Source organism: Anguilla anguilla, chromosome 9 (assembly GCF_013347855.1).
Source record: "Anguilla anguilla isolate fAngAng1 chromosome 9, fAngAng1.pri, whole genome shotgun sequence".
Taxonomy (NCBI): domain Eukaryota; kingdom Metazoa; phylum Chordata; class Actinopteri; order Anguilliformes; family Anguillidae; genus Anguilla; species Anguilla anguilla.
In genome coordinates this window covers 26,136,011-26,152,791 of record NC_049209.1, presented here as the reverse complement: position 1 = coordinate 26,152,791, position 16,781 = coordinate 26,136,011, and the positions used below count along the sequence as shown (strand labels likewise).

The window sequence follows — 16,781 nt, the reverse complement described above, 5'->3', positions numbered from 1 at the left end:
GAAACATTCAGTTTTAAAAGAGAATTTATACTGTGTCAAATTCCTGTAATTATTTGTATTTTGTAAAGTGTGTTTAATATTTATGTATAATAATTAGTGTGTTTTCAGGTAATACATTGGATAAGCAAATCTGGAAATTCACTGAAGCTATCTGGCAGATTTTGCCCTAATTTTCAATATTCCAATATATCAATATTTTCTTCTAAGGTATGCGGGAAAGAGGATTTTTGAAGGTGCATAAAACTTGATTTTCCGAATCTAAGCCTCGAGGTGATTTTGAATCACAACTGAATCTTACTGCCAAAACAAAACTGAAGAACTGAATTTCTTTTCTCCCCTTCATTTTTATTGACGTACTTTTATTGAAAACCAAAACGTCACAATTAAAATCCGCACCATAGTGTACAAACCAATATTTCTCAACCCTGCACAGCTAACCAACCTGTAAAAAATTAATTTGATTTTAAAGTACCTACCAGATGATATTTTGAAAACCAAATAATGACATTATCTGGAGCAGGAGTCTTAAGCAGAACAGAAAATCCATGCGTGAATAGAATTATGCTTTTTCCCCCTTTCTCTATTGAAACCCTGGAATAACATCCTAGTATAACTCCTGCTGTATCTCTGGAATCAAATCAAATTAGTCCCACCTGAGCAACAGGATTGGACCCTATTGTTGGGTTATTTTTAATCATTTTAATTTCTGAATAACCATTGAGACCTTGCCACAGTTTAAGCACCTCTCTCTGGACAAATACGGGAATTTATTTTTAAAATATTTGATATGTACTTGTGTGTTTATTGTGTATATATATATATAAAACAGCCAACATGTATGTGCCAGCTTTCACTGTCATTATAAAATGAGTATAGAGATAAAACATTTAAACAGCCAAAAAACATTCACGTTTACACTGCTTGCTGTTTACCACCAGTACTTAATGCATCAGTTAAAGTGGCTCCTATATAAACTATTGGTTTGTAAACACACAAGTGTGAATTTATTCATATAGACTATATATACCTCACATGTAAGAACATGAAATACAGAAAAATAGCGTTTCAAGGATGCACTGCACTCTTTCATGGAGGTAAAACTAAGACTTTGGTCAAGCAATAAGGATAATAACATGTTGACTTTGCACTTCCTGGACATCAAACACTGTTTAAGGCAAAAATATCAGTTTGACGACAAGTTAAACACCACTTCAAAAACACCTTTTTGTTCAAATATAGACAGGTATTTACAAGGGGGTTTCCTCATAGAAAAATAAGTGTGAGCTAACAGGAGAGCACCCAGCCTAACCCCCCTCCTTGCCCTGCCCCCAGAAGGAACGGAACATAACACAGTAAGGATTCAAACTGTCCACTAGCTACATAGCTACACAGCCTAAAATTCTCAGCAGTCTTTGCAGCTTTACAACTGTTCCTTTGAAAGTATCTTCCCCACCTATTATCAAACACATTCCCTAACAATGCAGAGGCACAACTTCGTCTTATTTAGTCTACATGACACACTCCAGTATTACAGAAGTCTTCAGGTATTCTGCACCTCATGCACCAGTATTACATACATGAAAAAAAAAACATTGCTCTGCCATGACATGACTTTTTTTTGTGTCCTAACATGTGATAAGTCTTGTAGTTTTATTGAACTCTTCCATAGATGTCCACTTTGGAAATACAAATCCAAAAAATGTAAAAAATAATAATCCTCTGAATTAATCGAGTGAATAACACTCAGCGCTCCTACTGCGTGATGTTAGAGCTCCCATTGTGATGTCATGGAGCCAGATGAGTTTCATTGCCTGGTAATGACCAGGATCATGTTCAAGTATGTGAAATAATGGAACAGTGGCTAGAGTGCTGACACAAGTGCAAATGCGGTGCCTGCGTCATCGATGGGGGAAAAACGTCTGGCACTGAAAACCCGAGGGCCTGAGGGTGCGATGTTGAGACACTTCATATCCACTGGAGAAAATCCATTTATTGTACAATGCCCTACTGACCTAGCAGATGCACAAAACTCGGACAGTCCAGCACAAAAACAAGAAGTTTATGTTCATGAATTGAACCCGAGAGCAAGCAGGCCACAGGGAAGAGCAACCCTTTTTTAAAATATATACATATATAGACATTAGTATTTCTGTACATGAGATTATTATTGCAGGAGTCAGAAGTGCCTTCGTTCAGCAGGGCAGGTTGTGTGGGACAGACGTGGATTTTAGGCCAATGAGCCAGACTCTCTGTCTCTCTCTCTCTCTCCAGCAATACTTTCCAGCAGTCCACACCCAGGCCTCAGCTTTGGGGGAGTTCTTCAGAGGATATTTATTTCCAATCTTTTGTTTCATCTCAGTCCCATTCCTCCTTTCCATCTCATTTCTTTCTCTTTTTGTATCTAGTGGAGAGTCATCCAAGTCCCTCCCACGTTGCTTCAAGGGACGGAGAGAAAGCGCCTAATTGGTCCCTGAGGTTTGCATCCAAAGGGTGGGCTTTAGTGGTCTAGTTGCTAACACTGAAGCATTGCTAGGGTTTCAAACCAGGATATCTGGATCATAATGTCTCTCAACTCTTGGTAAATAATCCATGGCAAAAGACTGTTTTAGCACAAGCCCCTCCATGTCCATATTATTCATTTAATAGCACATTAGATAAAATAAAATAATTGACAAAATAAATATATGTTCCATTTAGGTACCATTGCTGCAAAGGAAAAGAAAACAGAATTAACAGTTTAATATTCTACCTCATAACATCACACATAATCAGAGCTGACCTTTTTACAATAACTAGAATCTCTTTTTTTCTACATCTTACAGATGGTTTTTTAACGACTCGTCCTCTGAGGTCATTCACAAAATTTTCATTCTGAATCTGCGTCACAAGCACTCGGCTGAGGCCCACAGCCATACAACCACTTTAAAAGCTTTAATCAGTGAAATTGCAGTACAAAAAGAAGAACATTTATGCAGAACCCTTGCCTCAAAATGAAAAAAAAAATAGAATGCGGGCAGTCTTTGAAAACAAGTCTTTGTTGTTAATAATAGCAGCATTGGCACAGATTCCCACATTAATATTTATAAGACACTGTGTGTGCAGACTGTGCCGACCGATCCTCTTTCTGTCGACCCGAGGGGCCGCTCTCCGTCTGGTTTACAAATGACGCTCCCTGCGGTGGCTGTTTCATCCAGTCTGACCCTCATGCATCACAACATAATGCAAAAATCAAGTCAAATCATGGTAAGCATTCCCACTTTCCGAGAGGTTCCAGCACACCCAAAGACAAACGCTCTCCCTGATTCCTCCGAGACTAGGGTAGTGTGTAATAATGACAGAATGGCTCAGATGACCAACAGTGACAGAGACAGGAAAGGAAATCAAGGATGAGGCTGGAGTTGAGGACACATATTTGGAGGACTCACATTGGCCCTGGACCCTGGGAGGCTCTGTCGCGCCCTTCCCTCTCGCCCGTCATCCCTCTCTTTCCCTCTGTCAGGGAGTGGTGTCCCCCCGAAGCGTGTTCCCCCGTACCCAGGTGCTTTGCGCCCCGCCCCCTCCGGCCCCGCCCCCGTGGTCCTTGGGCTCGGACTCGGGCTGGCTCTGGGCGCGCTCGGGTTTGGGGTTGGGGGCAGAGGGCGGGTCGGGCTGCTGCACGGACATGGTCCTGCGCAGGTGGGTCCGCTTGCACAGGAAGTCCGGTTTGGCCGTCAGGCCGAAGGAGCCCTTACGGAGGACCATTCGAGTGGAGGAGGTCTTTTTGGACCGCGCCCGGTGCCCAAACTCCAGGGAGGAGAGGTGCGCTGCGTACCCCTCGCTCAGGAACTGCACGGGATCAGAGATACGGGGGGTATCAGAAACAGAAGAAAGAAGAAGGCAATGAAGGCCAAGGGACATGTAAGGATTTCCACCAAGTGATTCATCCATCAGCTTTTATGTTCCTGGCTCAAGGTTGGGATGAATTCATTTCATAGCAGTCAATTCAGGACAGGAACTGAAGCCCAATTAACGAATTGAAAAAGTTCCATAGTGCTCTATGACCATTTTTAAATGAATTGAAATTGAAGTCATTTCCTCAACTGACTCAACTGAAATTGAATTAACTCCAACTTTCTTGCCTCTTCAAGTGCTTTAAGAGCAAATCTTATTTTCAGAGTTAATGGTGGTATTGAGAATAATTCTAGAATGAGAGGTTCCTCAGGGAGACGCTGAGAGGTCTGATAAAAAGGCTAGGTAACAAATAAAAGCAAAAAACTGTATAGGGTATTGGTGGATATTTTTTAGATGCATTTCTGCAATCTCTGTGAGAATTACCAGGACATAGCCAGTCACCAATCACAGGCTGCATTGCTCTTATTAGCTGGCACTGACATATTCGTGATTGGTGGAGTGGCTCTTTTTACTTTGATTAAGGTAATGTCACAGCTGCCTTACCCCTAGTTTATTATCCCTGCCGGAAAGCAGCTAGCCTGCAGTACCTGGCACTGATTCTGGTACTTCTTGGAGGGTCTTCCCACAATGTAGATCTGTGAAGGACTCAGGCCCAGCATGTTGTAAACGGAAATGTCCTTCATGGACCCGTAGGCAGCGCCGATCTTAATGTGACACTGTTGGAAAGGGGGGCAAAGACACAAACGGTTCACAAAGAGGCGCCCGCTTTTATCCAAAGCGCTTCCGTTTCTGCAGATTACAGCTGCTATTTATAGCCGGATTAAGCCGCTGAATGCTCGCGGTGCGTGTATAGCGTGAGCGTGCGAGCGTGCGCTCGTGTCCCGGCAAACGAGCACCTTTCATACTGGCGCCAGCTGTCAGTCTGCTGGCGTTTCACGCTACGGCGCTCGGCTAGCGTCAGAACCGCCCGTCCTTCTAACAGCTGATCCTCATCTCTGCTACGCCGCCTGAGCTGTCTGCTCGCGCGTCGCCGCCGCGGCAATTTGCGAAGCGCTGGCCGGCTGACAGCTTTGCTGACAGTAGGCCGCTAGCCGGCCGCGCTGCCTGCTCGCTAGCTAGCCGCGCTGGCTGCAGCCTGTCTCAGCGCCGCCCTACCTCCTGCACCAGGTTTCTCAGGAAGATGGTTTTCTGGCGCAGCGGGTCGTGCACCAGCCCCTCGGAGAAGAAGACCATGCCCTGGGGGAAGTTGTGCTGGGAGAGCCAGGACACCACGCGCTGCTTCTGCATGTCCGGCCGCCCCGTGATGTAGATGATCAGGTAGCCCAGGTCCTGCCAGTGCCTGGAAACAAGCACACGTTTTACCCACTGGTCACGCAATCGCCACCATCCACTGCAGGCCCTGAAAACGCAGATTTTACAGACAAACCAGATGGTCAGCTCCTACATTCCACCCCGCTTCGCTTTTTCTGCAGGTGGTGCTGATTTGTAAAATGAGTTTCCTGGGCTTCTGAATGTCTAGTGGAATATATTGCACTTGGTCACAGCCCCTTGATGAATTTTCAGAAGATGCACAACATTGGAATGTTTTGGTAGGGAGAACTCAATGTTATAAACACGGAGCTGAGTAGCTGTCTATAAATGAGCGGGTCTATCTATAATTTGTGTTAATGAGAATATATACTTTGAGCTCCTCTTCTTTGGAATTTTAGCTCATCTGCTAACAGGTTGGAAAACTGAATGTGTGTTTCATGGCAGATCTGTGGCCACAAGGGCATATGCACAGGAGCTGGCCTGCATCTTGTATTCGACGGAGTGGAAATTTTAATGAGTAGAAACTTTTGAACCGATAATGGCTCTCTCCATCTGTCTAGCTTTCTCCCTCTGCCTCCCACTGACTTCCTCTCATATTGCATGTCCCTACGTGTGCAGTTTATTCTGTATCAGTCTATTTATTTCTCTTTCTCTAACACAGACACACACACACACACACACACACACTCCCTGGGAGCGGTTTTTACCTGACGACGTCCACCGCTCCCGGGCGGACCTTGGGGTCGCTGCCCATGAGGGAGACGCTGGCGGCGAAGGATCCGTCAATGCTGAACACCACGCACTCCATCCCGCGCGGGAGCACCGTCAGGAAGGCCTCCGCGCTGGTCTGGTCTCCCCTTCAGTGACAGGCAGAGAGAGGCTTTCAATCGCAGGGCTCATGGGTTCCCGTGCACTGCCCCAGTCTAAAACCGCCCCCACACTACGGTACAGCATACGCGAATGAATCCCTGTATCTGCGGCAAGCCCCGGCGACCTGCGGCAATGGGGCAGAGGGCCCAGTCAGCGAGACGCGTTCACCCATCAGGAATGCTGAAACAAGCGCTGCTTTCAAAAATACACATTTTCTTTGGTCCTGCTTTCATTCAATCGGCATGCAACTGATATAGTTGTGCCTCGTTTGAGGGAAAAATTCAATTTGAGGGAAAAAAAATTGTTTTAATGCTCCTCCTTAGATATAAAAAAAATAATAATGCACCTTGTACTGCTATCATACTTTGTGGACTGTCAATATTTCTCTGACGAATAAAGTTTATCCAAAACACCATGTGACTTCAACTTCTCATAAAATACAATAATACAAGTCTTGTTTAATTTGCGGAAAAGTTGCTTGATTGGAGATACACTGCTTTTTGTATGATGCTGATGTTATAGGTGCTTTGTGGCTTAAAATGAACATGGAAACCCTATAGTATGGGAGAGGAAAAGACAGAGCACCCTCACTTGACCACCATTTTGATGGGGTACACCCCCACAGCCAGCCTCTTGTTCTGCGGAATGGTGTAGGTCACCCGGCCACTGCTGTTGGTCACCTCAGTGTCAAAGTGCACCCACCGGCCGGACGGGGGCTGGGTCATCAGCAAAATATCCACCTGTTTTAAGGGCGGGGGAATTTAGGCAGTGAAACACATGCATTGCATCCATCCATTGAAGCTTGAAGTATGCCAAATATATAATTAACCGACACAGCAAGAAATATTTTATGTATCACTTGAAAGGTTTACTTTTCAACTGGCACACTGAAATATCTTTGCTTCTTTTTTATGTCTTGGGTAAAAAATAACAAACTGGATGAGGTAGTTAGTTAACGATAAAAAAGTAACAGGTATGAAAAATCTTTTGACTGGTAATGTTAAAGGGAGAGTTCACTTTCTGGAGTTTTTAAATATTATTTCAGTATATTTTCTAGTATATTTTTTGCTTGGGCTTCACAAAAACCGTGATGCAGAGAATTTCTTTATGCAAGTGCAGACCATTTTTACCATTCCATATAAGCAATATCGATTATTACTGCAGCGAGGAAGGCACATGCACATGCACAATATTGCAAGTCAAAATATGGCCTACTGCTTGGTTGAGCAGACCATAATAATAATAATAATTTTCATTTCATAATCTGAAAATAATCTTCATTTGGACAGGTCCAGGTAACGTGTAACTACTGTGCAGACATAGTAAAGAGTGTCTCACCTTCTCGCCAGTCAGGGTCACCATATCCAGTGGTCCATACATGAACCTGCCAACCAGCGTCTGTGGGCCGTCCTCCGTCGCGATGACATCATTGATTCTGTGATTGGCAGTGACATTCTACACAGGGACAGTTCATGAAAGTGCCATCAGGTTTGCCCATTTTCATCATTCATATTTCATATTGAATTTCCTGAGGAAACTGCACCTACTCTGCAGCTTAATTCAGTAAACCATTGAAGAGAAACTGCATTAACTAGCCTGTAAGATCCAATCCTGATCATGTGACTGCTTTGAAATGTATCAAAAGAAGTGAGTTAGCTAAGTGTTTTGACAATACAGTAGTGGGCAGTGTTTGTTTTTGGCCAGAAGGGGGCGATGAGCTACCATCTACTATTAGGCTGTTGTGATAGGTCTGATTTTTTTTTTTTTGGGGCACTTTCGTTAATTTATTGGTCAAATTGAAAAATAGAAACAGGACCACAGAATAATAATCACTGACACAGTACTTTAAATATAAAATACTTTTTTTATGTAACGCTTTTTCATAATAGCAATAAACTACACAAATTATGGATGCTACGCATGCTACAATACATCTAATATAAATTTACTTTGCATTATGTCCCAGTTGCATAAGCTATTAAGAAATCTTTGTCTTCACTCCACAAGTCAGCATGATTTTGCAATTCTGCTGTGCAACCAACATTTTACCTACAGAGGAGAGGTCTAAACATCAGGTTTTATTCTTGAGAGTGAACATGCACTGCCTTACTAATGGCAAGCAACTGTTTTGGATTACACAAACAAAATGAACCTGCCGCTGTTGATTTCTGATTTAATTATGCTGTTGAACATATCAGGCTCTCCAGTGGCTAGTGCACTGATTTAACAGGGATTATCCTCAGCAGTCCCTTCCCTACCTTGGCTGATGCAGTATTGCACACCTATACAATAAATAATTACACAATACTCAAAGCAGCAAAGCTGTTTCATATGGAGACCCAAGAAATGGTCATATTCTTTCCTCTCTGTCATTCACTCACTCACCGTTCCTCCCACCTTCCGTCCCTCGCTCCATAATCCACTCAATCACTACCCCTCCCACACCCATTTGCTTATTGACTTGTCTTTAAGCTTCCTTTACTCTATTATTCACTCACTTGCTCTCTCGCCCTCAATCATTCACGTGTTCACTCACTCAATCACTCATTTTCCCACCTTCCCTTGCCGAACGGTAGGCTGCATTAGCACTGAACGCCAGCAGTGACATTTAGCCACTAGAGGGCGAGAGGACCAGCCATTGAATGGTGGTTGTGCAGTTCAGTTTTAGCTCGTTACAGCTCAATTAGCAGAGAGGCAGTTTACTTCTGATACTCCGTAGCTCTGATGAGTTATTATACTAGTCGCTGTAGCGGAGGGTTGGACTCCAATGTGCTAGCCAAATTTTATTAAAGTTATTAAGAAATCCAAACCCCTGTGTGCTTCTTCCAAATTTCATTAGAATGAGCTGGCATTAGCAGGAACTCTGACTTCAGCACTCCGAAAGCAACAGCAAAATTGGCTTCAGAAAATTCTGTGGTATGGCGAGGGTGACTCACACCCCCTTCCCAATCCTCTTAATAAACAGCCGGCGTGTCTGTTAATGCTTACACTGCAACTCTGGAATGAGCAGACTGCGCTGCAAGGCCTCCGCTACAATCACTCCTCTGCGGCCGAGGCGTTACTGGGGCGCCTGTGAATCTGGGGCGTCGACACGTCCCAGCCGTGCCTGGCCTTCCTCACATCGACACGATGCAAAACGCTGAATTTACATTCGTCGTTTGTCATGAGTCTCGCAAATTCAGAGCTCTTCTTAAAAAACAGTGGAAGAAGCAGTGCCGTGGAGCTGACAAACCAGCCTTCACGACTGTCCCTGATGCAGAAGGCCTTTTATTCTGTCTGACCATTTCTTTCCACATTTAGCACAGTAGATGGCAAACTCACAAGGACATCAGTTAAATCGTGAAACACGCACATGCAGACCACATCTGAAAACCTGAGTCTCGCAGTAGAGATTTATTTCTCCAACCACTGCGTTTTAAACAGGAGACACTAATCTGCCCACTTATACATTGTATGTCTTGGCACTGTGGTTTCTGAAAGGAATGCAAATAGCTGCATATTAGGACATGCAGGCACTGTCATGCATACAAGTGTGCTTGGTGGGGATAATAGTCGGATTTGAAATTAATGTGTGATTTGAAAATTTCCCTACTATATATCAGGAGTTTGAAACTGCATTAGAAAATGACCTTGAGCATCGCAGGACTTCGAGCGAAATGTTTCCAGTGCAGTGAAAGAGCCGGTGGAAATGCTGAGGTGCTTCTGAATGCACAGTGGAGATGCAGATGTGCTTTTGCCTGTACAGTGGAGATGCAGATGTGCTTTTGCCTGTACAGTGGAGATGCAGATGTGCTTTTGCCTGTACAGTGGAGATGCAGATGTGCCTTTGCCTGTACAGTGGAGATGCAGATGTGCTTTTGTCTGTACAGTGGAGATGCCAATGTGCTTTTGCCTGTACAGTGGAGATGCAGATGTGCTTTTGCCTGTACAGTGGAGATGCCAATGTGCTTTTGCCTGTACAGTGGACATGCAGATGTGCCTTTGCCTGTACAGTGGAGATGCAGATGTGCCTTTGCCTGTACAGTGGAGATGCAGATGTGCTTTTGCCTGTACAGTGGAGATGCCAATGTGCTTTTGTCTGTACAGTGGAGATGCCAATGTGCTTTTGCCTGTACAGTGGAGATGCCAATGTGCTTTTGTCTGTACAGTGGAGATGCAGATGTGCTTTTGCCTGTGCAGTGGAGATGCAGATGTGCTTTTGTCTGTACAGTGGAGATGCAGATGTGCTTTTGCCTGAACAGTTGAGATCCAGACTCCTTTTTGTACACACAGTAGTGACGTGGGCATTTTCTGTGGGCAGAGGAGACGCAGAGATGTTTTTTGTTTGCACGCGTGTTTTGCCTCGCTCACCCGCAGCTTGACGTGAGTTCGTCTGCGGAGCCACTTCTCTCGGGGGCCGGAGGGAGAGAAGGGGGCGGAGTCCGAGCCGTCTGCCTCCCGTGCTGTCAGGCTGTCACACCGCATTACCTGCCGACAAAGCACAAAGCATGCCTGTGAAACCTTCACAGCCAATCGCCAGGAAGTTTACTGAGGCTTTAACTACCTGTCACTCTCAGCCCTCAGCCAATAGAACCTCTCAGTCCTCAGTCGCCAGTCTCCTTAACGAACCAATGACATCCGAGGAAGAATCTGAACCCCATTTAGACTGTCTATGGAGCTCTTGTCAGCCAAAAATGACACAGCCTGCTAATTCAGATACATACACGCCTTATTGACATACAGTGACTTAAAAAGACTAAAAACACATTGTTTCTGAACCCCATAAGGCTCCACAGCCTGAAAAAACTGAAAGGCTCAGACTCAGAGCTTCACATTTAATTGCATTTCTGCTGAGTGCTACTGGAAGCATCAAAATGCCTGAGCATAAGCACTAAATACCAAAAGGTATTTACAAACCATGCGAATTAAAGCTTTTTTTAATCTTCAAAGCAGTAAGTGCCTCGGACACTTTTGGATGTGCTTGATTTCAGTCTAGCCTTCATTGTTTATCATTCTATGCAGGAACCATGGATCAAAAAAAGCAGCTTATCTAATGGTTCCATTTATTTCCATTACTACAAGAGGTTGCTGATTTTTATGTGGCACTTTCTGGTTTGCCTTGAAGTAGCTGCAGTTTGGCACAGTAAATCTGCAACATTACGTAACAGCCAGACGCTCACCGCCATAGGAACAGTACATATGAAGACCCCTCAAAAGCCACGAATGTCATTTTAACTGTTTACTGCCGTTGTTGTGTTAATTCACTAATACATAAAACCATGAAACCATGCAAAGGCATTAAAGCAGAACATCGAACACAAAATCGTAGCTCACTGCCACTGGACAGAACAGACACAAATCCATATTTTAAACATATTAACCAAGAGCGGTCATTAATCACGATTGCAATGCAGAGAGGTTTTTTAATCATGGTAGACCCATGAACCCGCAATCAAAATTCAATTTCATTTATTTTGGCAGTACCCATTCATCAAATTATTAGTCTAATATATCCAAAGGGAATTGTTCTGCAGAAGATAATTATAAAAATAAATAATAACAAAACCCAAGACCTATACCACACAATGGTTCTAAATTAAGTTTCTTGGTTAAATTTAATGTGACCATCTACTGTAAGCAACTTTATGTTAACGTTAACATCTGCTGTAAATGAATGTTAAAATGAGTCTAAATTCAGTGTACAGAGGCACCTGAGTGTTAGATGTCTCTTACATGTATATCTGTTATGTATGAATCAAATAAAGCCTTGCATTTATGCAAAGCTTGTAACAACAGGATGCCACTCCTATATAAGATATAACTGTGCTGTTGTAAGATAGCTGGCATCCTGTGAGACAGAGACTGTGGAGATAGAAGTCTGCACGATAAGCCAAAGCATTCTTAGTCTCCAATCAGTGTTCAGGGGTGCCATGATTGGACGGAAAGAATTTGAGCACTCCTGTTCAAACTGCTTAATTGTAGCTGTGTAGTCCAATAGGCATGGCTGCGTAGTATAATAGTTAAGAAGCTGTGCTTATAACCTAACGGTTGCAGGTTTGAATCCATGTGGGACACTGCTGCTTTACCCTTAAATGGCCCTCAGCCTGAATGGCTTCAGTATCCAGCCGTAAAAATGGATGCTATAAAAAGCTATGCGAGTCACTCTGAATTAGAGCGTTTGCTGAATGCCTGTAATGTAATGTCCACCTATTTGCTCCAAATATGCATCTTCATATATCTTAAATAAATGTGATACAAGCTCACAAGGCTTGCTGAAGTGTATCGTTTTGTGCGTTTGGAAACGGATGATTTTATTGAAACACCACGCTGTGTTTTGGCTCACTGCCTTTCTCAGTGTAGGTGAAGTAGCTCTGGCACACAAGCAACCAAACTGCAATGCTTACAAGCTTTTGCTGAGCCTGAGAGCTCCAAACACTAGAAACAGACTCTAAGGGCCGGCAGGGTTCACCATATAACAGCAGTAGCTTGAAGCCTGTTATCAAGAAAGCAAACTGAAGGCCTGAAATGTGTTGAAGTGTTTCTTTTTGCAAACAGCAAAGAAAAAGATGTATTTATCTGCTACTCAATCCATTTTGCTGTTGTAAAAATAGCTCTCCCACTGATGTCTTTGCCCATACCAAGGACAAAATAGTCACTTTATTCATGGCCAGAGTTAGAATTTCATGAAAGAGAAAAAAAATAAATACATTCCCTCGGTCAGACCCATTTTTAGACATCTTGTCCTTGAGAATATAGCAGTGACTGTAGGAATTGATAAGGAGGAAAGAAAATGTGCCTTGGGAAAGATATAGAATGTAAAGTCACAGCTGACTGAACTCTGGGACAACAATGGTTCATTAAGGCCAGGCTAATGGAGTAAAGGCTCATTTTAAAGCTGAGAATAGGTTGTGGGGGGCCTCTTCATACAACAGTATAAATGTGTCTTCAGATCTGCATTCTGCTTTAGTTTAGTTTTTGCGAGAAATCTCTGGTCTAAAGGGGCCATGTAACAGGTACGGCTCCTCTTCCTCTTCGTCGTTTCTGTTTATGAACAGTAACAGAAATCCATCAAATCTGCAGCCGTCGGCCCCTCAGGGCGATGCGCGGTTGCCTCCAGCATCACCCCCGCGAGGGGAGGGTGTCATTCGGCCCGGGACGACAGCGTCACGCCGCGCGCCACCGGCTCCCGCTGCTGGATCAGGCACCCGGAAGCACGCCTATTAAGCCGCTCGCGAAGCGTCTCCGCCCCCCCCCCCCCCCCCCCCCCCCCCCCCGCCGACTCGACTGCGTGAGCCCGTCTGGTGAACGGTGCTCCGATGAGAAGTGGCGGGTGACATGACACGCTTCGAAGGAAAGCACACCCGTGCTCTCCCTGAACTGACATGAGATGTGGGGTTGGGATGAGTGCTGCAGCTTTGGAATGCCTGACCATTCCAAAATTGTGGAGAGAAGGGGTTAAAAAAAAACAACCTACAATTAAAAAAAAAAAATTCTAATAACCGCATTGGAGAATCCCCCCCCCCCCCCATACATGTTACAGTGGCACTCAGAGCCTGCGCTGTAGCACAGTTTGTTCAGGAAAAAAGACTGAAGCTGTTGTGTTCGATATCCCTGGGTTCAGAGAGAGAAATAGAGGGAGGAGAGAGAGAGAGATAAAGGGAGGGAGGGAGACAGAGAAAGCGAGAGAGGGGGAGGAAGGGAGAAAGAGAGAGACAGGGAGAGAAAGAGAAAGAGAAAGTCAGAGGGAGGGAGAAAGAGAGAGAGAGACAGGGGAGGGAGAGAGAGAATTCACCTGTCTGAGCATGAAGGCCACGACGTCAGTGGACTCCCAGTAGGAGGCATGGAATAGATGGGGCAGCGCCACGGTGGGGAAGGCCGTGAGAACGTCTGGGCAGTACAGAGCGTAGTCCAGCCGCTTGGACCCCCACCATGTCCCAGAGACTGAAAGGGAGGCAGGCAGACAGGGAGAGAAAGAGAGAGGTGGGGGGGAGGGGGGGCAGTACAGTGCTTAAGTTGCACAAAAGAACAGAACCATACGCAGAGAAAAGCACGACAGATGTGACAGGGAGGCGAAGGCACTGGGAGGGCGAATTAAGGGTTAGTGATGGAGACAGAGGCACGGGAGAGAGGGAAACTGATGAAGAGAGAACGAGAGAGCTTTAGGAGATGGAAAGGGCTGTCGAGAGAGTTCTCATTGGTGAACAACAGAAAAACACCTGAAAGACTGATATGCAGGTACCTGCCGTCCGGGCGCAGGATTTACAGGAGCCCGGGACCGACTGCAGGGGAAACAGGACGAGCGCGCAGTGCAGATGCGCATTTCTGTCCCGATCAATGAGCGCTTCGTTATTCGGCTAGTTACCGCCACGCTCCGCTTACTCTATTTGAAACCACATTTTCCATTTTACTTAAAAACTAGCTTCCGTGACAGACAGACAGAAGTAAATGCCAAAAACCACAGATTACTAGTGTGCAAATATATCACACATGAAATATTTGCCATTGAGTTGTTTGTTTACTGCCTGTCCCAGACAAAATGTGATGTATATATAAAATAAATATTAACCCCACACACACACACAGATATGTATTTGATGAAAAAAGAGAAATAAGGGGGGATTCATTTTTCATATGTCATACGGGGCGACATAGCTCAGGCAGTAAGACCGATTGTCTGGCAGTCGGAGGGTTGCCGGTTCAAGCCCCGCTCTGGGCATGTCGAAGTGTCCTTGAGCAAGACACCTAACCCCTAACTGCTCTGGCGAATGAGAGGGATCAATTGTAAAGCGCCGTGGATAAAAACGCTATATAAATGCATTTACCATATGTGCTCAGTCACCGTCTTGTTTAAATTGAAAATTATGTAGCTTTGCGATTCAGTGTTATTCACCATGTGAGTCACATACAGTGTAACACACCTGGCTTTGTGAATTCTTCATTCAGATATTTTACAATCACTGCTATTTTCAGTGACTGCCAAACTAATTTAGCAAACTTTCAATGAAACACTGAAAATTAATATCAGGCCTGTTCCTGCTGGTACCATAACGTGAAGAATACCAACTGCCAAATTTCAGTAAAATGTAAAGAAAAATAACAACAGTACAACTGATGGAATTCTTGGAAGAGAAATACAATTTCCTTGTGGTCTCGACATCAGCAAAGATCTGAGTAACTGAAGCTGTCGGTGAATGCACAGTACTTAAATGCTATGTGCAATTAAAAATAGGAAAAAAACCTGAAAATGATTAGCGAAGGGGATTTGTTTTATGGCGAGAGCTCGGGGAGGAAATGGCAGGCGGGCCGTATGGTGCTGTGTGAGTAGTGGAGGAATGCTTTTCCCGATGCTCTGTCACTCACTGTTAGCGATGCTGCTGGCCAGCTGGCTCTCGGAAAACGCCTCGCTGTCCATGCTGGCCTGACTGGGTCTGCGCTGCCCGGCCCCCTCTCTCCCCCCGCCGCCGCCGCCCAGCTCCGGGGGGGTGGGGGGAGGCAGGCCCGGCGCTCTGGAGCCCCCGCCCAGGAACACCGCTGGGCTGCTGTGGATGGCATCAGCTGGAGAGGGAACGCACAGCGAGGGAGAGACAAACAGAGAGAGAGGGGGGGACGGAGGGAGCAATGGAGGAAAGGAAGGACCAAGAGAGGGACACAGAGGGTGAGATAGAGGAGGAAGTGAGGGGGGAGAGGGAAAGAGCAAGAGAGGCAGTGACAGAGAGAGAGACAGAGACAGAAAGGGGGAGAGAAAGGGAGGGAGTGAGGGAGGGAAGGATCAAGAGAGGGACAGGGAGAGAGGAAAAAGGAAAGAGCAATGGAGGCAGGGGGAGGGAGAGAGCAAGTGAGAATGAGAGAGAGGGAGAGAGGGAGAAAGAGAAAAATAATCTGTTCAAAAGGTTCTATTCACTGAAATAGCCCATAAAATGCATTCAGGAGCCAAACTAGATGCTAGGTACTGCATATATGATCTAATCAGAATTTTTTTCTTAATTCAAATGTGATTTTTTATGATGTGAGAAGTTTCTAGTTGTGTATTCACAACAGGGTATTTGCATGATGGACATGATAATAGATCACAGGCTTTTTAACTGGTTTAAAGTTTTACTTTAGAAACCACTTTTAAACAATGCAGTAATCCTTTGCTGGCCATAAGTCACTGTTTTTTTGACATTCCCATAATTGATAAGGATCTGTGTCAGCGAATGTCGCTTCTGCTGTTCGCGTTGGGGGTGAGCACATTTTTCCCCCTGTGACACTTCCATTCGAGGCCTTCCTCACTGCCTGAACCGCACACAGCCAGGGGCGTGTGCATTTACGGCTTAGCCTCCTGTCAGTCTCTGTCCCTGTCGCCACTCGCCAAGATAACGGAATGAAAAAGAAAATAAAAACGATTCACGATGAAGATGAGGAGCAGAAGGGAAGGATGGCGCGGGCACCGCCGCCGCGCTCGCTCTCGCCGCCTGGAATCCGCGGGATCCTGAACTGCGCGGAAAGGCCATTGTTCTCCCTGGCGGTTCCCTACTGGCGATTTGGCTGATTGCATCGCTAGCGGGAGCGGGCCATTGTGACGGCGGACTTATTGCCCTGTTTTCAGCGATAATGTGATCACGCGGCTATGAGGGCGTCCGCAGGTCAACGGTGAGGTGACATCCGTTCACCCAACACCTCCGAAGACGCGCAAAACACCTCATTAGACCCCGCGCGGAAATGGCCCTGACACACCGCCTACACAGACG

At 45.2% G+C, this 16,781-nt stretch overlaps 1 protein-coding gene across 4 annotated transcripts in view; it reads right to left on the bottom strand.

Moving 5' to 3' along the window:
• Window positions 1-324: 324 nt before the first annotated feature.
• LOC118235890 (membrane-associated phosphatidylinositol transfer protein 3-like) overlaps window positions 325-16,781 on the bottom strand; it is a 109,229-nt gene continuing 92,772 nt past the window's right edge. For 3 of the 4 annotated variants that reach the window (XR_004766936.1, XR_004766935.1, XR_004766937.1), the window contains 10 exons: window positions 15,412-15,606; window positions 13,844-13,992; window positions 10,423-10,539; window positions 7,411-7,527; window positions 6,664-6,812; window positions 5,910-6,059; window positions 5,047-5,230; window positions 4,479-4,607; window positions 3,426-3,825; window positions 325-2,706 (listed from right to left, as the gene is read on the bottom strand). Coding sequence is in view for 1 of the 4 variants with exons in the window: in XM_035433758.1 (XP_035289649.1) it covers window positions 3,496-3,825; window positions 4,479-4,607; window positions 5,047-5,230; window positions 5,910-6,059; window positions 6,664-6,812; window positions 7,411-7,527; window positions 10,423-10,539; window positions 13,844-13,992; window positions 15,412-15,606 (1,520 nt within the window). In the remaining 3 variants the exon portion in view is untranslated. Of the gene's footprint in view, window positions 3,826-4,478; window positions 4,608-5,046; window positions 5,231-5,909; window positions 6,060-6,663; window positions 6,813-7,410; window positions 7,528-10,422; window positions 10,540-13,843; window positions 13,993-15,411; window positions 15,607-16,781 lie in introns of all 4 variants that reach the window. The other variant, XM_035433758.1, reaches the window with a different exon arrangement.